Here is a 22,194-nt window from a genome sequence, read left to right as displayed (position 1 = left end):
CTTTGTACTTGTCTAGTTTAGAGGAGGAAACTGGTGCCGTAGTGGTTAAGTACTGCGGCTGCTAGCCAAGAGATCAGCAGTTCGAATCCGCCAGGTGCTGTTTGGAAACTCTGTGGGGCAGTTCTACTCTGTCCTATAGGGTCGCTATGAGTCGGAATTGACTTGAGGGCAGTAGGTTTTGGGTTAGTTTAGGAGATATCTTGGTCTGTCCCTTTGTTGATTCTTTTCCATTCATATAGGCATTGCTTTTGCTGGCAGGATTTTTTAAATGCCTGCCTTGAATTTGATTTGATTTGAGGAAGGCAGCCTGGTGCCGGAAATTCCCACCATGACCCTTTTTAAATGAAGGCCTTGTGTCTCCAGCAGGCCCCTGTGGGGGCTACACTTGTTACACATTAACCTCGGGGATCCCATTAATAATTTAGCATAGATGGGCTGATTAGATTAGCTGCCCTGCCGTTTGGGCCCAAATGGAGTGAGAGACAGAGCAGAACTCTGAGGGAGGCTGTAAGTAAACAGTTCTGGGACAGCTTGACAGAGCTTCCCTGACTTCTCTGTTGCTCTGGCTCAGTGATCAGGGGCTGTTGGCTAATTACGTAGTGACTCATTTCAGGAGCCAGCCTGCCTCCGCTTTTACCACAGACTTTTTTTTATCCTCAGACCCTTTACCGTCAGCCTTTTAAAAAAAAAAAAAAAATTTTTTTTTTTGTGGAAATAAGAACCGGCAACGTTTAAGGAGTCTGTACCACGTTGCTGGGTGATACAGAAGCACTTTCTGTGATTATTTCATTTAATTCTTCAAAGGCTTGCTGGAAGAAAGCTGCTCTGATTATTTCCAATTTACAAATGAGTGAACTGACCTCAGAGAGGAGAAGGGACTTGTCCACAGGTAGAGAGTTGGTCCCCCTACCCAAAACGGATTGTGAATTTTTAAAGATGTTGTTTCTGCCATTTGTGCTTTATCTTTTGGGCACAGTTTTCTCTCATTTACCCCTTTTGTCCCTCATCTTAATCAGTCTTCATATCGTTTAAATTCTTCAATAACTTTATATCTAATCAACAATCAATATAAGCAATGCCCTCTAAGATCCTTTGTGAAGTAGTAGAAAATGATAGTTTTAAGCAGTTGAATTTTTATTTCCTCAGCTTTATCTTCCTTGTGACACTTAAATAAAAGTACTACATCTCATTTTTTCTCTTTAACATTGGTGTTAACGATGCAATACTTTCATAAGATCATTAAAGGGTAGTAAACTTCTGAGAAGGGAAAGATTTCTTCTTTCATTCATTCTTTTTTTAATATTAAAAATAATATTAAAAAGAGTAGTAAACTTCCGAGAAGGGAACGATTTCTTCTTTCATTCATTCTTTTTTTTAATATTAAAAATATTGTGTATTTGGTAAATTCATTCTTATTTTGTTTTACATTTCATCTTGCTTTTTCAAAAAACATTTTTTTATGAACATTGTCAAACACGCGTAAAAGTAGGATCAACCGTAAAATAAGCCACCAAGAACACGTTATCTACAGTTAGCAGTAACTGACGTTTCTCCGTGTTGACTTCCGGGTTACCCTTTTGCTGGAATATTTTAAAGCAACCCCAAATTATCATGGCACTTCATCTATAACTACTTCAGTACCCATTTCTGAAAAATAAGGACATTTTTTACCTAACGGTAATATCATTTATCATTAGGAACAAAATTAACAATAATTCCTCTGTGTGATATAATTAGTACCTACGTTAAAATTTCCCTAACCACCCTCGAAACGCCTTTTTGCATTCCATTTGTTTGGATCAGGACCTAAACGAGGTCCACACATTGCAGTTGACTTTGTCTCTTAAGTAACTTTTCATTTTGTCGTCATCGTCGTCGTTAAAATCGCGGTTTTTGTTCCGGTTTTAGTTTTGATCTACGTGACCTTTTTTCCCTTCCACTTTTTTACTCTTCTATTGGTCTTTATTTTCATAAGGTCAGGCTGCAGTGATTTGAACCAGCTCCTGAAAGAACAGGGCCAGTCCGCAAGCCCAGAAAAGGTACCAAGGACAAAGTCAAGAGGGAATTGAACCTCTTATCAGAGTAGTTTATAGAGCTCTGGTGGTGCAGTGGTTAAGCACTCAGCTGCTAAATGAAAGGTTGGCGGTTCAAACCCACTAGGCACTCTGCTGGGGAAAGATGTGTCAGTCTGCCTCTGTAAAGATTACAGCCTTGGAAACCCTATGGCGCAGTTCTACTCTGCCCTATAAGGTCGCTATGAGTCAGAATCGACTTGAAGGCAGTGGTATGGTTTGGTTTAGTATCAGAGTAATTTAGCTGAACACAAAAGGCAGTGTGGTTAGGTTATTTTTTTAACCCTTTGTCTGAAGCACCTTGATGGCCCTTGGTTTTTCTCCTGCCAGTGGACGGAGCCTCAGTTTGCAGAATGGATTTGGACTACCGTTTCCACCATTCAAGCTTTCGCTCACCAGAGCTTTGAAGCCTAGAAAAGCCAGTTTGCAGTTGAGGTTGTGAAGTGGCAAGTTAGGTTTAGAGCTGAGATTAGGGCTCATTTATGTATAAAGTACTTTCCTGTCAAACTGTTGGCAGTTCCTCAAAAAGTCTGTGGTAGAGTCACCATCGTTGTTGTTGTTAGCTGCCACTGAGCCGATCCCAACTCATGGTGAGCCCCTGTGCAGAGCAGAACTGCTCCAGAAGGCTTTCGAGGCTGTCCCCTTGCACCAGCAGATGGCTGTGGTTACCACGGGGCTGAGGCCGGGGGAGAATGGGGGGATGGTATTGCTTAGGGGTACAGACTTTCTGTTTGGGGTGATGAAAAAGTTCAGGAAATAATTATTGGTGATGGTTGAACAGCACTGTGACTATAATTAATGCCACTGGATTTTACACTAAAAAATGGTTAAAATGGCAATGTTTATGTTATACATGTATATTCTGCCACCATAAAATAAAACAAGAAACTGTCCTATCCCTTCCCCCTTCATATCGCTTTGCTTCAGAAACCCTCTCTGTGGAAGAAGGGTGACCTGGATACTTGCTGATTTGCTTGTCTGCCAGTAAATACCTGAAGCTAGTTAAGATGCACATTTTTCTAAAGAAGGGACAGAAGAAACAGCAGAGGGACTGGGGTCAGGTGTTAAGGCTGATGGAGGCAAGAGGTATATGAGGTTAATCTGAGGGCGGGTCAGACCCTTCGCTTGAGTGTGCTGTCTTTTTGAAGTAAGGCATTGTTGAATTTCTCTCTTTACGTGAGGGACTAAGCCCACTCTCTTAGTAAAGTGCCTTTTTAAAAATCATACGATTGAGGTTTAAAATCTGAAACCTGTATCCACCGGTGTTGGGTTCTTTATGAGTCTTCATGAGTCATTATTGAAGCCACTTATACGTAACCAAAGTCTGTTAAGGAGCCGTGGTGGTGCAACAGTTAAGCACTCAGATGCTAACTGAAAGGTTAGTGGTTCGAACCCATCCAGCAGCTTTGTGGGAGAAAAGACCTGGCAATCAGTTTCCATAAAGATTACAGCCTAGAAAACCCTGTGGGGCAGTTCTACTCTGTCACATGGGGTCGATATGAGTTGAAATTGACCTGATAGCACCGAACAACAAAGTCTGCTTGCAGACTTTTGCATGGACATCCTGTGCGACTGCAAATCATTAATGACTGCAAAGTGTTCTCAGTATCGTAAGAAGTAGGGTGCGATTTGTGCTCATGCTGGCGGGCGGGCAGTGGAGTTTGAGAAGGAGCAAAGTCAAATGATGTGCAAGTGTTGGCAAAACGTTTCCCTTTTCATCAGTCATCATTTATCGTGTGAAATTAGAACGAGAGTGGGGTGGAAATGCAGGTGTCTCTTTAAAAAAAAAAAAAAAAAGTCTCTTTAGCAGGTTTAAAATAGATTTGCCAGTGCCTTCTGGAGATGCATCCCTGTACTTCTGTCAGCATGCTGAAGTACAGTTCTTTTGTGTTGGCCTCCCCACCTGCAGTTATGCGGTCTCTGCATCTGCCCGGCACACCCCGCTGCTGTCTGGTTGCTTCATGGACACCCTCACTGAGAGTGCCAGTGCTCAGAGAGGAGACCCTGCTGGCTTCTGCCCCTTCTGAATCCTGTGACTTCATCTTGCAATTGTTTTTCCTTTGTATCCTATAAAACATAAGAGCCTGTACATTTTTCATACTGGAAGGGACTTTAGAGAGAACGTCTGTTCCAGTCCTTCTCTTTATGGATATGAGGATCAAGGGTCAGGACTTCAAAGTGACTCGTAATCTTAGTGCTCAGAAGAATGGCAGAATCGGGATACAAACACAGGTCTCTTACTTTCCAGTCCTGCCTGCCTTTCAGGCCGTAACACAAGCAAAGCTGCCTGTGGATGGTGACTGGAGGGGGATATTCAAAAGTGAGACCCAAGTGGGGTTTGAGGAGTACCACTGGATTTAAGTGTAAGGATAATTCAGAATAAACTCGTGGTCATTCAGGACTTTGTCTCAGACCTGTAGGGAGAGATATTAGGCTTTTATTTGTATAGGGCACTGAGTTGACACAGTAGATGTCTTAATCTCCAAGGACTGCCTAACAGAACACAGCAAGCAGGTGGCTTTAAATAAATTTATTGTCTCACAGTTCCGAAGGCTAAAAGTCAAATTCAGGCATCAGCAGGGCTAGGCTGTCTGTGGACTCTAAGAGAAGAGCCTTGCCTCTTGCAGCTTCTACAGCTTGGAATGTGTCTTGGCTCACCTGGTGTCCATCTCCCCCTGTGTGTATGACGCTCCCCATGCCTTTCAGTTTTTATAAGACACCACCCAGAAAGGATTGGGATTAGGATCCACCCTACTCTAGTATGGCCTCATAATAAAAGAAAACCCCTATTTCCAAACAGGGTTACAGTCACAGGTGTAGGGTTAGGACTTCAGCATATCTTTTTGGAGGACTCAATTCAGTCCATAGAATCTACAGCAGCAAACTGCGATTTACAGGCAAGTACCCTGAGCTCAAAAAAAAAAATTTTTTTTTTTTTACCTTGAGCTCATGATGCTGAGGGAAGGTGGCCTGTGGTTCAGGAGGGTCGTCAGAGACATCCACCTGTGATCTGAGTATAGCACACTCCTGAGACCACTTGCTCGGTGGTCACTGGAACATGGACACCGGGGTGAGGACAGGTTTCCATGGCAGGCAGTGTATATAAGCCTGTCCTCAGACGCCTATAAACTGGGAGACCTGTGTATCAAAGGAATGTGGGAGATATGCTCTCTCAGACTTCCCTCTAGGCCTTTGTAAGTGCTCCAGCCCAACGGCTTCTTAGCCTCTGATAGGGGAGTGATAGCAGACCCAGTGCAGGGCCACCCACCAGCTGCAGTGAAATCTCGGAGAGCAGGTGCTGGGAGCCAGTTCACTCCAGACCCCTCAGACAGTGCTGGTCCCCTCCCTCTCCTAGTGATGCTAACCACCGCTAGAAAGGAGCCGTGGTGGTACAGTGGGTACTTGCTCAGCTGCTAACCATAAAGGTCGGCAGTTCAAATCCACCATCCACTCCTTGGAAACCCTATGGGGCAGTTCTACTCTGTCCTGTAGGGTCCCTATGAGTCAGAATCAACTTGTGGGCAACGAGTTGTTTTGTTTTGTTTTGTTTTGTTTTGTTTGTATTAAAATTGGCATCAATGCAGTTGTTGTATTCAGTCGAAGGGGCAGTGCGATGGCGAGGGAAGGGGGCAGAAGGACTGTCTCCCAAGACTCTGGGGGAATGTTCTTTCTTGTCTCTCTCAGCTTTCGGTAGTCCCAGGCGGTCCCTGACTCCCAGCTGCAGCGGAACTCCATCCACATGTCTGGGGTCTCCCTGTCACTTCTCTTTTATGAGGACACCACTCATACTGGGTTGGATGCACCCTACTCCACATGACCTCACGTTGACTGATAACATCTTCAAAGATCCTACATCCAAACAAGGTCTCCTTCACTAGAATTTCAACATATCTTTTGGAGGACACAATTCAGTCCATAGCGTGTGGACCATCAGAAATGCCCACACCTGCCGCCATCTATTGAATGCCAAGAAGCTTCCCAAGTGTTGTTTGTTTTTCCCCCCAATGGCAAGTCCTTCTCTTCCTGAAGGAAAGCCCACCAACATCCTCCTCTCCATCTTGTCACGTTTCCAGGGATCTTTCGGGCCCCATCACCTGACCCTTAAACTGCGCCCCCCCCCCAAAATCATTGCCATCGAGTTGATTCTGACTCATAGTGACCCTATTGGACAGAGTAGAACTACGCCATGGGGTTTCCAAGGCTGTAAATCTTTATGGAAGCAGGCTGCCACATCTTTCTCCTGTGGAGTGGCTGCTGCCTTTGAACCTCTGACCTTTTGGTTAGCAGCTGAGCGCTTTAACTACTGCACCACCAGGCTTCCTAAGCTGGCCTGCCTAAGCTTGCAAAACAAAAAACAAAAATTTGGCAACTGCATGGTTAAACAAATGTAAATTGGACTCTACTGTAAACTTCTTAGAGCTTTTAAAATGTTAATGTGCCTTGAGAAAGTCCCAGATGTGGATACTGTGTGAAGTGTTTTGCAAACCTGCTTGATTTGTTGTTGGTAATATCTTTTGGGACTAATGTTCCCCAAACCACTCTTACGGGAACATTGCTCATAAAGGTTCAGGTCAGCCAAAAAGGAGTCTTAACAGCAAAAAATCTCTTTAACCACTGCACTTTGCGTTCATTTACTGTTATTATTGCTTGTGCACCAGTGCCTGGGAGCCCCCAGGTGGTGCAACAGTTAATGCACTCGGCTGGTAACCAAAAGATTGGTGGTCTGGGTCCCCCAGAGGTGCCTTGGAAGAAAGGCCTGGTGATCTGCTTCCCAAATATTAGCTATTGAAAACCCTATGGTGCATAGTCTGCTCTGACACACTTGGGTCACCATGAGCGTGAGTCACCTCAATGGCGACTGGTTTACCGTACTTGACACTGGACTCTTTACTATTTTTGCTGCTTTTTTTTGCAGTGTTCACAGTTTGTTGAGAGAAATGGGTTTTGGTACATAATCCTAGTAAATAGACAGGGATTCACAGCTGTGTTTAAAGCTAGCAAATTGAGGACCCTTGTAAAAAATAATTAAACCTTGATGAGCTGTCAGTCACCCACTAGAGTTTCATACATGCAGAGCAACTTCCTGAAGCCCCTTTTCCACTCAGGTTCTGGAAACACATTGTTCTTTATCATTGGAACGTTCACTGGTTTTATGGTTGTTTTGGGTTTTTTTGTTTTGTCTTGTTTTGGCCACATTGTGCTTGTTGGTCCATTTTCCTCTGAGCCCAGGAGACTGTTTGTCTCATCCTGCTGAGCCCCTGTCTGAAGGCTTTATAAAGCAACTCTCCCAGTGTTCCCCATTGGTGCACATGTTAGGTCTGACTAGAGCAGAGGGGGCAGGGCTCTGCGGGTCAGCTCCACTTTTTGCTCCCTGTGTGTAATCAGCTACGGAGCCAGCTAAGAGGTGGAGCCCTGGTGGTGAGGTAGTTAAGTGCTATGGCTGCTAACCAAAAGGTTGGCAGTTCATAGCCACCAGCCGCTCCTTGGAAACCCTATGGAGGCAATTCTACTCTGTCCTCTAGGGCCACTAAGATCAGAATCAACTTGATGGCTGCGGATTTGGGTTTTTTCGGGTTTATGTTATCGGCTACTGGAGCCAGTTGAAAGGTGAATGTGTTTGTTGGATTTATTTGCATCAAATTACATTTCAGACTATGTCTTCTTACTGTCACTGGGCATGTGCTAGTTGCCTAGATTGGAAGTTCCACGGGAGCAGGGCTGGACCTGTCTCCTGTGAGCCTCCCTCTCACAGTTACTCACCAAGTGTGCATGATGCGCCAGGCACTGCCTGAACCCTGTGGACCGGTGTAACTGGGGGACGTTCTGCAGGTTGGTTTGTCTGAGGAGGGCTTCTAATCCTGAAGGGTCTCAGTGCCTCACTCACTGTAGGTGCTCAATGAGAACATGCATTAAAAATGAATGAATGAATGTGTAAAAGAGGGTTACCTTTTTTTTTTTTAAGAAATCACCCAGTCCAGTAGTAATAATGGCCACTATTTCCTACTCTGTGTCCAGCAGAGCTGCACACATCACCCCCCACACAAGTTCACCTACTCTCCACTGCACCTCTGTGAGGTCAACGTTCTTATCTCCTCTTCAGCGGTGAAGAAATCGAGGTTCCTATTAGGAACCCTGGTGGCGTAGTGGTTAAGAGCTACGGTGAGCTATGGCTGCTAACTATAAAGGTGGGCCATTCAAATCTACCAGCTTCTCCTTGGAAACCCTATGGGGCAGTTCTGCTCTGTCCTATAAGGTCGCTATGGGTTGGGATTGATTGGAGGGCAGTGGGTTTGGGGTTTTTTTATAGTTAAGTAGGAGATCCTGGGTAGTACAAATGGCTAACACGCTTGGCTGCTAACCCAAAGGTTGGAGACTCAGGTCTACCCAGAGATGCCTCGGACGAAAGGCCTGGTGGCCTACTTCCAAAAAAACAACCATTGAAAACCCTATGGAGCACACAGTTCTACTCTGACACACGTGGGGTCTCCATGAGTCTGAATCACCTGGACAGTAACTGGTTTTATAGTTAAGTAATGTGCCCACAGCTGTGAAGGCTGACTCAAGGTTTGACCCTAAGCCATTAGGCTGCACTGCCTTTCCTCATTTAGAATGTCCCGTTGCAATTATCCGCTTGATATGTTCCTCTGTAATAAATTCTGTATATGTTGAAGTGATCGTTGGATATTTAAGAAGCTGGAAGGAGCGATATAGAGAAAATAGCTATTGAATACTAAGCCGTAAGCTAGGACAGCGGTTCTCAAAGTTTAGTGCATCAGAATCTCCTATACGGCTTGTCAGAATGCAGATTTCCAGGACCACATCTCTAGGAGTTGCTGGTTCACTAGGTCTGGTTTGGGACCTGATTGTCTGCTTTTCCAGCAAGTTCCCAGATGCTGCTGGTCCAGGTGACACTTTGAGAACCACTGTCCTGTAGCAGTTCCTTCCATCATACATACGTCCATCTGTCTTGCATTATTTTGACTTCTTGCCAGGTTGAGAGAGACCAGAATACCCTGTGTTGTTCAGTGGGGAAGGCGGGGGTGGATTTCCTGGTATACGTCAGCTCCCCAGGCCTCTCCCCGGTGGTGATGGTACTTATTCTATTTAGCAGGTCTTTTGTTCCTGGCAGAAAGAAGACCCTCCCAGTGGACATGGTATCTCGGGGTCAAGGTTAAGCCATATTAGGAAAGAGAGAAAGGCTTTATCTCCCTTATTCTGTGATTAAGTAGAGTGTTTGCTCAGGTTCTCTCTTTAGTGTGGAAAAGGAAAATAAAATGGATCTTGGGTGTACGGCTAGAGTTCATTCTAGATTTTTCTGCTGACTAGCTGTGGGTCTTTGACAGGCTACGGAACCTCTCAGTGCCTCAGTTTCCTCATCTGTAAAGTGGGGATAATAACGGTACTTACCTCAAAGGATAGTGAGAACCCCATGAGATCCACACGGGGCTCCCTGGGCATTCAGCACTGCCTGTAATAGGTACTCAGTAATATTAGCGTTAAAAAAAAAAAAAAAAAAGAAACAGAATGAGAAGTTTAACCCAATACTATCTACATAATTAAAAATGCACTCATCAGTAGTCAAAACAGCCTGGTATTGGTACAACAACAGACACATAGACCAATGGAACAGAATTGAGAACCCAGACATAGATCCATCCACGTATGAGCAGCTGATATTTGACAAAGGACCAGTGTCAATTAACTGGGGAAAAGACAGCCTTTTTAACAAATGGTGCTGGCATAACTGGATATCCATTTGCAAAAAAATGAAACAGGACCCATACCTCACACCATGCACAAAAACTAACTCCAAGTGGATCAAAGACCTAAACATAAAGACTAAAACGATAAAGATCATGGAAGAAAAAATTGGGACAACCCTAGGAGCCCTAATACAAGGTATAAACAGAATACAAAACATTACCAAAAATGATGAAGAGAAACCCGATAACTGGGAGCTCCTAAAAATCAAACACCTATGCTCATCTAAAGACTTCACCAAAAGAGTAAAAAGACCACCTACAGATTGGGAAAGAATTTTCAGCTATGACATCTCCGACCAGCGCCTGATCTCTAAAATCTACATGATTCTGTCAAAACTCAACCACAAAAAGACAAACAACCCAATCAAGAAGTGGGCAAAGGATATGAACACACATTTCTCTAAAGAAGATATTCAGGCAGCCAACAGATACATGAGAAAATGCTCTCGATCATTAGCCATTAGAGAAATGCAAATTAAAACTACGATGAGATTCCATCTCACACCAGCAAGGCTGGCATTAATCCAAAAAACACAAAATAATAAATGTTGGAGAGGCTGCGGAGAGATTGGAACTCTCATACACTGCTGGTGGGAATGTAAAATGGTACAACCACTTTGGAAATCTATCTGGCGTTATCTTAAACAGTTAGAAATAGAACTACCATACAACCCAGAAATCCCACTCCTCGGAATATACCCTAGAGATACAAGAGCCTTCATACAAACAGATATATGCACACCCATGTTTATTGCAGCTCTGTTTACAATAGCAAAAAGTTGGAAGCAACCAAGGTGTCCATCAACGGATGAATGGGTAAATAAATTGTGGTATATTCACACAATGGAATACTACGCATCGATAAAGAACAGTGACGAATCTCTGAAACATTTCATAACATGGAGGAACCTGGAAGGCATTATGCTGAGCGAAATGAGTCAGAGGCAAAAGGACAAATACTGTATAAGACCACTATTATAAGATCTTGAGAAATAGTAAACCTGAGAAGAACACATACTTTTGTGGTTACGAGGGGGGGAGGGAGGGAGGGTGGGAGAGGGTTTTTTTATTGATTAATCAGTAGATAAGAACTGCTTTAGGTGAAGGGAAAGACAACACTCAATACATGGAAGGTCAGCTCAATTGGACTGGACCAAAAGCAAAGAAGTTTCCGGGATAAAATGAATGCTTCAAAGCTCAGCGGAGCAAGCGCGGGGGTCTGGGGAACATGGTTTGCGGGGACTTCTAAGTCAATTGGCAAAATAATTCTATTATGAAATCATTCTGCATCCCACTTTGAAATGTGGCGTCTGGGGTCTTAAATGCTAACAAGCAGCCATCTAAGATGCAGCAATTGGTCTCAACCCACCTGGAGCAAAGGAAAATGAAGAACACCAAGCCCACATGACAACTAAGAGCCCAAGAGACAGAAAGGGCCACATGAACCAGAGACCTACATCATCCTGAGACCAGAAGAACTAGTTGGTGCCCGGCCACAATCGATGACTGCCCTGACAGGGAGCTCAGCAGAGGACCCCTGAGGGAGCAGGAGAGCAGTGAGATGCAGACCCCAAATTCTCATAAGAAGACCAAACTTAATGGTCTGACTGAGACTGGAGGAATCCCGGCGGTCATGCTCTCCAGACCTTCTCTTGACACAGGACAGGAACCATCCCTGAAGACAACTCATCAGACATGAAAGGGACTGGTCAGCGGGTGGGAGAGAGACGCTGATGAAGAGTGAGCTAATTATATCAGGTGTACACTTGAGATTGTGTTGGCAACTCTTGTCTGGAGGGGGGATGGGAGGATAGAGAGAGAGGGAAGCCGGCAAAATTGTCAAGAAAGGAGAGACTGAAAGGGCTGACTCAAGACGGGGAGAGTAAGTGGGAGTAGGGAGTGAGATGTATGTAAACTTATATGTGACAGACTGATTGGATTTGTAAACGTTCACTTGAAGCTTAATAAAAGTTATTATAAAAAAAAAAAAAAAAAAATGCACTCATATAAAACCAAGACACTTTTGACAAAAGCACATACAAACAAAAGGTTACCCCTTAAACTCTAGACAGTTGTCTGTGGTGGGGAGCTGAACAGGAAGGAGCTGGGATGAAAGGAAATGTATTTTCTATAAACAAACAAAGTAAGAGAGGGAAAGATGCCTTCTAAAACACGTTTGCTTTGTTTGGGACACTCTAATGCCAGTGCGCTAACTAATAAAGGGGGGAAGTTTTGTGTACTGCTAGTGAAACAACAGGGCCCTGGTGGCGCAGTTGGTAAAGTGATTGCTAACCAAAGGTCGGTGGTTCAAAACTACCAGCGGCTCCATGGGAGCAAGATGTGGCAGTTTGCTTCTGTAAAGATTTACAGCCTTGGAAACCCTATGGTGTCTGTGTGATAGAATCAACAGCAGTGGGTTTGATTTTTTGCTTTGGAGTAAAACAACAACTAAAACTTATTATTATGCTAAGTATTTGATGTGCCAGGCACTGTGCCGAGGGTACTTTGTGAATAGTATCTCTTTAAATCTTCACAGTCAGCTTGAAGGTGTGCTCTGTTAGCAGCAGCCTCATTCTGCAAATGAGGAATCTGAGGCTTTGAAACAGGAAACAGCTAGGGTAGCCTTAGAGCAAACCAGCTCTTGACTCTTCCCTTTGGTCTTTCACTGCGATTCCCTGGCCCAGTTAGACCAGAAGGTCACAAGGTGGTTCAGTGCCTTAGGGAAATCCAGTTAAACTTTGATAAACCTTAGGAAAGTGGAAAGCAATAATTAACTTCCCAACTGTTAATGTTAACATTCGAATCTCCTCGCGCCACCCAACCCCAGGTGATGTGAAACTCTTACATGAATAACCATTTGATGACAAGACCTGGATGTTATGTTTTAAAATACTTCCAGTTATTTAGTAATGCAATATGCATTTTATTATATTGCAACGTGAAATGAAACACATCTAAATGATTTTTACCAACAAATAAGCAAATATTAACAGTTTTTGACTGTGGAGTTTCTAAATAATGATACCATCTTAAATTTTTGCAATACTTTTTTTTTTTTTTCAGGGTTGGGCCAAAGTCTTATTTTTGTTTTGTTGTTGTTGTTTATTTCAACTTAGCCTAGTACCAAGCACGAAACAGGTATGCAAGAAGTGGTTTTTAAATTCAATTTATAACTCAAAAGGAATTTTCTGCATATGCTCTGATTTGATTCTCACAGCAGCCTCAAAAGCAAAGCAGGTATTTCTGTGCCTACTTAACAGGTCAGGAAACTGAGGCCCAGAGAGGTGACCCTGAAAAGACCTTTTGAGTCGTAAGTGGCAGATTAAAACCGAGACCTCAGCACTTCCAGCTTTGTCATTACTACCATTTTCAGAACATCATAAGGTTAAAAAAAAAAAAACATAAGGTTAGGTGTCAGAAATGAAATCAGGCACATTTCATGGGGATTTGCCCTGTTTACTGATATAATCAGCTTATGTCTTTGAAATAGTTATTATAAGCCAAAAAACCATTTTTAAGAACAAGTAGAGGCACTCCCTGAAATAGTCTCGTTCAGTTGTAGCTCACTTTTTATGACTTTGCCACTGGTAAAAAAAAAATAGTGAAAATAATAATATTAATAACAGTATTTATTGGTTCTTCCTTACGCACTAGGCACGTGCTGGCACTTTAAACATATGGTCTCCAATTATTCCTCAAAACAACTCTGACACAGGTACGATTCTTACTTGGTCTTTTTAAGTGGAAGGCTGAGGGTGAGCTGCAGTCAGTTGCTTGCTCAAGATCAAATAGGTCTGGCATCAGGCCTTACCCCATCAGAGCATGAGTCCTTAGCAGACAGGCTGTCTGTGGTGGTTATCAGCATCACCGCCTCCTCTTTGTAGCCATCAAGGCCAAAACAGTCTTAAAAGCTAACACTGACTCAGTGTTCTTGGAATAAAATGTTATGACTCTGGTGCCTATACTGTGGCATTAGGAGGCACACAGGTGCTAGCTAGAGCTTTTTAACATACCTACATTTGTTTGCACGCACTGCGAGGATTCAGATTGCAAAATGTTGTCCTTCTCTCTGAATGCAAACATGTCTTTGATTCTTGGAGGTATCGACATGCTATTTTAAGATACGAACTGGGCCAGGTTGCTCATAAGCTATTTAGTCAAGTAAGGGGGATTAGTCTTTTAAGGAAGAACCATGAAGAAACAATTCACTGTTTCTGAGGTCATCTCTGAACTTTAAGAGGAGGCAAGAAAATGATGCAGCCACTTTGGAAAGCCATTTGGCAGTTCCTCAAAATGCTGAACACAGAGTTTCCATTTCCAGTTGAGGTCAGGTTGACCCCGAGTCGTGGCGACCCCATGTGTGTCAGAGTAGAACTGTCTCCATAGGGTTTTCAGTGGCTCACTTTTCAGAAGTAGATCCTCAGGCTTTTCTTCTGAGGCACCTTTGGTGGACTTGAACCTCCAACTTTTCGGTTTGCTGCTGAGCTTGTTAACCGTTTGCACCACCCAGGGACTCCAAAGTTACCATATAACCTAGCATGTCTACTTCTAAGCATATACCCAAGAGAAATGAAAACATATGTACATATAAAAATTTGTACCCAAATGTTCATAGCAGCATATGTACAATAGCTAAAAAGTTGAAACCACCCAAATGTCCATCAGTTGATGAGTAGATAAACCAAATGTGCTGTATCCATACAGTAGGATATTATTTAGCAATAAAAAGAATGAAGTTACGATACAATTACAACATGGATGGATCCTGAAAACATTGTATTAAGTGAAAGAAGCCAGATACAAAAAACCCATACATTGCAACATACCATTTATTATAAAATGCCAGCATAGACAAATCCACATAGACAGAAAGTAGATGAGTGGTTGTCAGGGACTGACTGCCAGTGCGTACAGTGTTTCTTCCTGGGGTGATGAAAATATTGTAAAGTCAAATAACGGTGATGGCTGCACAACTCCATGAATGCACTAAAAACCACTGAATTGTACATCTTAGAAGGGTGAATTTTATGGCATGCAAATTATCTCAATGAAACGTTTATCAAAAAATAAGAAAGGTAGAACTATGTGTGAAAATAAAGAGCAAGAATGCACAGACTATTTGTACTCAGCTTTTCTTGAGAGTGAAATTTCATTGTGTAGTCTATTCCGATAAAACTATTAGTAAAGTGACATTGCAAATTCCCAGAACTCTAGCCTTGATTCCATTTGCTAAGAGGTCACCACAGAGAAACGGGGAAGCCTTTCTTTTTATCTTAACGGTGTTCCCGTGATGGAAATCATCCTCTGTCCAAACAGCTCCTGTTCAGAGACAAGCGAGTTGAATCAGTGTGTAACTTACAATGTCTGTCTTTTTTTCCGATTCTCCAAGTAAAACTCTTCATGCATTTATAGTCATTATGAATAATTACATCTATAAATCTCATACTATTTTTAATTTAAATTCCAAGTTGCTTGCTAAAATGGTTAATGCATTAGAAGTTAATTGGGCTAATTAGGTTGATAAATACGATTCTAACTCATTAGGAGAGAAGGTCAGATGGGTGAAAGACTAGGAGGCATAACATACTAGGGGATGTTGCTTTCTATCCCAAAGAAGAATTTAGTTCCAGCATTTTCATGCTGCATAAAGTGTGCTGAATTATATCTTCGATACACAGATTACTTGTGATTGAAATATCTTCCAGATATATATATTAAAATTTCATGGGTTGTTCTCCGTTAGAAACTGGAGTTTTTGTAATGAGTGCTTTACTTTCTTCAACTTTGTTATTTAAATAAGTGTGTCTGGTTTCCAGTTAGTGCCTTGATTTTTCCTCCTGTTTTCCCATGCCCAGTCCTCCCTGATGGTGCTGAGGACACAGTTTTCCCCCTTAGTGGCCAAAAGAAGAATGCTATACAGCATTTTCTCTGGTGGCTTTTTTTTTTTTTTTTTTTACTGCAGCATATTTGTCTCTAAGTAAACTCAATAAATTAAATCAAAATATTTACAGAAGACATTAAATGAAGATTATTTACACTTCACAAACTAAGTGGCGTGTTTTCTTAATGCATTAAAAGAAAGATTCACGTTTCAACAATTTGGCTTACATACATCTGTTGTGAAAAGCAAGACCCTTCTTGAAAATACCCACCAGGTACTATCTTTTTCCCAATTCAGATTCAGTTTTGAAACTATCAACCAAAACATAAGGCCACTGCAATCCCCAGCTCCTGAGAAGCCTTGCTTAGTAGAAAGAACATTGTTCAGGGTGTTGATCGAATCCATTGGGTAGCGGTGATTGCGCATATACCCACTTCCTGCTTCGTGACTTTGGACAAGTTACTCGACCTCTTTGAGACTTATTTTTCTCATCTGTAAAACGGAGGTAACTTTCTTGGTCTGAGAGAAATACGTAAGAAAACATACATAAAAGAGCCTACTCAATGCATGGTACATTGTAGGTGCTTGTTGAGTATTCTATAATCATTTGATGATTAGAAAATTGACTGAACTGCCCAGTTGCCCGTAAGTCATAGACACACATATGTGAATGTGCTTAAAAGAGAGCCTAGAAGAACACTAATGCAACATCCTACCGTGTACTGTGCTTGGACCAGTCATGTTATCTATAGCTGGACTACATACAATTTGTTTGATAGTTTGGACTGATTTCACTATTTTAACAGTTGACAGACCACTCAGCCAGGCAAAATACGTATCCCGGCCTAAAGTGATTGTTTTAGCAAGTGGCTGTGATGGCCCAACGTTTGGAATCTTCACACAGGAAACGACTTACACTTTAACTTTATATATTTTGGTGTTGGCGTAATAAATTTATTCCTTATGGCCTAGGTTAGCATACTTCTTCGTTGTACAATTCCACTGCCAACTTTAGACTACAAGCTGGTTGGGTTAAAGCTTTAAAGTACATTTATGAGCTGATAAGCAAGACAACTGATTAAATTGTGTTCTTACTAAAAGCATATTTAGCAGGCACTTTTATGCTTACTCTGTGTGGTCAATTCTATGGAAATTGGGTATTTTTACCAGCAATACAAACTTCAAGCCAAATTCCAGACTGTTGTTGTCGAGTACCGTCCAGTCGATTCCGACTCGTAACGACCCCATGTGACAAAGTAAAACCACCGGATGGGGTTTTCTAGGCTGTAATCTTTGTGGAAGCAGATCACCAGGTCTTTGTCCCACGGAGCCGTTGGCTGGTTTCAAACCGCTGACCTTCTGGTTAACAGCTGAGCTCTTAACTGTTTGAGCCACCAAATCAAAACAAAACCCCACTGCCTTTGAGTCGATTCCAACTCATAGCAACTCTAGGACAGAGTAGAACTGCCCCACAGGGTTTTCAAGACTGTAAATCTCTAAAGAAGCAGACTGCCGCATCTTTCTCCTGAGGAGCTGCTGGTGGGTTGGAACGGCTGACCTTTTGGTTGCCAGCCACCACCAAAAAAAACCACCAGGGCTCCTTAAATTCCAGACTAGTGCATCTCCAAACTTTAATGTGAATATGAATCAGCATCTCAACGCAGCCTCTATTCATCAGGCCTGAGCTGGGATGTGTGAGCCTCCATGATAACAAGCTTCCAGTGTTGTCATTGCTCCTAGTCCGTGCCCCACACTTTGAGCAGCAGGCTGTGCAGAACCCAAGGGGCCTAGGCAGGAGTGAAATGAATGGTGCTAATCTGGCACTGGAAACTCTGGTGGCGTAGTGGTTAAGTGCTGCAGCTGCTAACCAAAAGGTCAGCGGTTCGAATCTGCCAGGGGCTCCTTGGAAACTCTACGGAGCAGTTCTACTGTGCCCTACAGGGTCACTGTGAGTTGAAATCGACTCGGCAGCAATGGGTTGGGTTTTTTTTAATCAGGGATTGTAAATCCCTTTCCCAGCTACCTCGCCGTACTCTCTGAGCCCTGAAATAAATTAATTAGACATTCAGAGGCACTGAAGAGCGGTGATCCTATTCTTATCTTTCAGATATAACAATGATGGAATAAGGTAACAAATGCCTGAAGTTCCTTCGTGTCCCCTGTTAGCCTCCGCCTCTCAGACCTCTTCGTGCTGTACCTCACTGGGTATCAGAAGTGGAGGGTATAAAACATCTCCATCTCCACTCTTTACGGTGCGGTAGTTGTGTTGTTGGCCCTGACTATATCCACAGCAGAGAACAATGAGGGTGGGAACCAGTTAATTCACAGCAAGGCTTTTGTTACCAAATGAAAAGAATCCTGTACTATCCTTTCCCTAAGTCCAGGCCTGATTTTCTAATACCTTAAGAGTGAGCATTTATGGAAGCTTCCCGGGGAAGCTAATTTGAAGTCTGTAGTCCCTTAGCTGAGGGGAAGCTGATTTGAAGTCCTTAGTCACTTAGCTGAGGGGAAGCTGATTTGAGGTCCTTGGTCACTTAGGTGAGGGGAAGCTGATTTGAAGTCCTTGGTCACTTAGGTGAGGGGAAGCTGATTTGAAGTCCTTAGTCACTTAGCTGAGGGGAAGCTGATTTGAAGTCCTTAGTCACTTAGCTGAGGGGAAGCTGATTTGAGGTCCTTGGTCACTTAGGTGAGGGGAAGCTGATTTGAAGTCCTTGGTCACTTAGGTGAGGGGAAGCTGATTTGAAGTCTATAGTCACTTAGGTGAGGGGAAGCTGATTTGAAGTCCTTAGTCACTTAGCTGAGGGGAAGCTGATTTGAAGTCCTTAGTCACTTAGCTGAGGGGAAGCTGATTTGAGGTCCTTGGTCACTTAGGTGAGGGGAAGCTGATTTGAAGTCCTTGGTCACTTAGGTGAGGGGAAGCTGATTTGAAGTCTATAGTCACTTAGGTGAGGGGAAGCTGATTTGAAGTCCTTAGTCACTTAGCTGAGGGGAAGCTGATTAGAGGTCCTTGGTCACTTAGGTGAGGGAAAGCTGATTTGAAGTCCTTGGTCACTCAGGTGAGGGGAAGCTGATTTGAAGTCCTTGGTCACTCAGGTGAGGGGAAGCTGATTTGAAGTCCTTGGTTACTTAGGTGAGGGGAAGCTGATTTGAAGTCCTTGGTCACTCAGGTGAGGGGAAGCTGATTTGAAGTCTATAGTCACTTAGCTGAGGGGAAGCTGATTTGACGTCCTTGGTCACTTAGGTGAGGGGAAGCTGATTTGAAGTCTATAGTCACTTAGCTGAGGGGAAGCTGATTTGAAGCCTATAGTCACTTAGGTGAGGGGAAGCTGATTTGAGGTCCTTGGTCACTTAGGTGAGGGGAAGCTGATTTGAAGTCCTTGGTCACTTAGGTGAGGGGAAGCTGATTTGAAGTCCTTGGTCACTTAGGTGAGGGGAAGCTGATTTGAAGTCTATAGTCACTTAGCTGAGGGGAAGCTGATTTGAGGTCCTTGGTCATTTAGCTGAGGGGAAGCTGATTTGAAGTCCTTGGTCACTTAGGTAAGGGGAAGCTGATTTGAAGTCCTTGGTCACTTAGCTGAGGGGAAGCTGATTTGAAGTCCTTGGTCACTTAGGTGAGGGGAAGCTGATTTGAAGTCCTTGGTCACTCAGGTGAGGGGAAGCTGATTTGAAGTCTATAGTCACTTAGCTGCGGGGAAGCTGATTTGAAGTCCTTGGTCACTCAGGTGAGGGGAAGCTGATTTGAAGTCTATAGTCACTTAGCTGAGGGGAAGCTGATTTGAAGTCCTTGGTCACTTAGGTGAGGGGAAGCTGATTTGAAGTCCTTGGTCACTTAGGTGAGTGGAAGCTGATTTGAAGTCCTTGGTCACTCAGGTGAGGGGAAGCTGATTTGAAGTCCTTGGTCACTCAGGTGAGGGGAAGCTGATTTGAAGTCTATAGTCGCTTAGCTGCGGGGAAGCTGATTTGAAGTCCTTGGTCACTTAGGTGAGGGAAAGCTGATTTGAAGTCCTTGGTCACTCAGGTGAGTGGAAGCTGATTTGAAGTCCTTGGTCACTTAGGTGAGGGGAAGCTGATTTGAAGTCCTTGGTCACTTAGCTGAGAGGAAGCTGATTTGAAGTCCTTGGTCACTCAGGTGAGGGGAAGCTGATTTGAAGTCTATAGTCACTTAGGTGAGGGGAAGCTGATTTGAAGTCCTTGGTCACTTAGGTGAGGGGAAGCTGATTTGAAGTCTATAGTCACTTAGCTGAGGGGAAGCTGATTTGAGGTCCTTGGTCACTTAGCTGAGGGGAAGCTGATTTGAGGTCCTTGGTCACTTAGCTGAGGGGAAGCTGATTTGAAGTCCTTGGTCACTTAGCTGAGGGGAAGCTCATTTGAAGTCTATAGTCACTTAGCTGAAGGGAAGCTGATTTGAAGTCCTTGGTCACTTAGCTGAGGGGAAGCTGATTTGAAGTCCTTGGTCACTTTGGTGAGGGGAAGCTGATTTGAAGTCTATAGTCACTTAGCTGAGGGGAAGCTGATTTGAAGTCCTTGGTCACTTAGGTGAGGGGAAGCTGATTTGAATTCCTTGGTCACTTAGGTGAGAGTGAAGGTCAAGTTCCACCTGCAGTGCCCACAGTTGTAAGTCTTGATTTTATGGTTAATTTGACTACAAAGGCATCGTTTTAAGGTGTGTCAAATTAAATTCTTAATATGAAATACATGTGGCCTGACATGTAATATGCACCATTGGTTTGTTACAGAGCACAGCAGCAGCCACAGTAAAGACAAGAGGAAAACCAGTACGAGAAGATGGGGTGGAAGGAGCAAGCTGGCAGACGATGTGGCAGTGTCAGAAAGCAACTCGGCAGCAAAGGCTTTTTCTGTCTACGGCAACAAGACAGACGGTACAGGGGAAAGGAGGACCCACAGAAGGACAAAGCGTTTTTTATCCTACCCGCGGTTTGTCGAAGTGATGGTGGTGGCAGACAATAGAATGGTTGCGTACCATGGAGCAAACCTTCAACATTATATTTTAACTTTAATGTCAATTGTAAGTACACTCAAAAAAAGGTGATTTATGAGGTTTCTAAATGCCCCTTTTAGAGTTTCCATCCAGTGTTTTGGAGGATCGTTCAGGGCTGGCATGTCAGCCGATTGAGGCGAGTGACTGAGCAGAATGTAAGGTTATTCATCAGTTGTCATTTTATAATGACAATGACAGTGTCGATATTGAGTGCTTATTCTGTGTTAGGCAATGTGCTTCTTACTTTAAAGGTGTAATTTCCAACCCTCCTGGAACACTGCTAGGTAGGATCATCACCCCCGTTTTATAGGTAAGAAAGCTGAGCATCAAAGGAGCCAGGTCACTTGTCCACAATCACATCAAGCTCTAAGTGGCTTAGACACAGCATGTGACTTTCCTTTACCTTGTCCGGGTTCCAAAACCAGTGCTTTCTGTCTGACGTATGAGGTACTCACAGCAAGGACTGGTGGGTCTTGAGTCACACTCGTGGGTGCTGGTCATGAATCAGAGTCACCTACGGAGCTTGTTGAAATGCAGGTGCATGCTGCCAGCCCCTTCCCAGGTGAAGCCTAGGAGTCTCTCAGTCTATTTTTGTGTTCTCATTTTGAATTGAAAATGCAATAAATTTGCATGATTAAAAAAAAATCAAAGAACATATGAAGAAAAAGAAGTGCCCTTCCCTACCCGGGGCCCAGGCTCCTTCCCAAAGGCAGCAGCTATTAGTTTTTTGCGTGTGTATAACCAGCACTGCCCAATAGAAATATAATGCAAGCCATATGTAATTCGAAATTTTCTAGTAGCCACATGAAAAAAAGTAAAAAGGAAGAGGTAAAATTATTTTAATAATGTATTTTCTTTTGTATCCAAAATAGTATCCTTTCTACATGTAGTCAATATAAAAATTATTAATAAGATAGTTTAGTTTCTTGCTTTTTTTCATATTAGGTCTTTGACATCCAGTGTGTTTGACACAGCATATCTTTTTTCAGACTAGCTACATTTCAAGTGGCCAGTAGCCACAAGTGGCAAATGACTAATGTACTGGACAATGCAACTGTGTACTTCTCAGACAAATATGTATACATCTGCAATATTTTTGTTTTCAAGTACAAATGGCATATTCTCATATACTCATTCATACATTGCTCTTTCCTGGAAATAGTGGAGATAGCCCCAAATCAACCCTCGCTCATTCGAGCCTCGGTGGATCCAGCCCTGTTTCCACTTCATAATTCAGATCCGAATTAGGAATAAATATATTATGAACAAGAATTTTGATTATAAACATGGATTTTGGGTCAAACTGACCTCGGCTGAGTCCTGCCTCTGTACATCAGCAGCTGTGTAGCTTTGGAGAAGTTACTTAATTTCTCTAGCCTTAGTTTCCTCAGATTATCACAGGACCTAGACCAGAGATTTGCCGAGGGGATAAGTGTGAATGTGTGCGCAGGTTTCAGCATAGGGCTCTAGCCCACAATA

The 22,194-nt window shown here is 43.2% G+C and overlaps 1 protein-coding gene across 1 annotated transcript in view; it reads left to right on the top strand.

Annotated features, from left to right (window-relative positions):
- ADAMTS9 (ADAM metallopeptidase with thrombospondin type 1 motif 9) overlaps positions 1-22,194 on the top strand; it is a 199,390-nt gene that overhangs the window by 15,446 nt on the left and 161,750 nt on the right. The window contains exon 4 of the mRNA XM_049862795.1: positions 20,453-20,742. Coding sequence (XP_049718752.1) covers positions 20,453-20,742 — 290 coding nt within the window. The remainder of the gene's footprint in view (positions 1-20,452; positions 20,743-22,194) is intronic.

Source organism: Elephas maximus, chromosome 20 (genome assembly GCF_024166365.1).
Source record: "Elephas maximus indicus isolate mEleMax1 chromosome 20, mEleMax1 primary haplotype, whole genome shotgun sequence".
In the NCBI taxonomy this organism is placed as follows: Eukaryota; Metazoa; Chordata; class Mammalia; order Proboscidea; family Elephantidae; genus Elephas; species Elephas maximus.
This window is presented reverse-complemented; position numbering and strand designations above follow the sequence as displayed.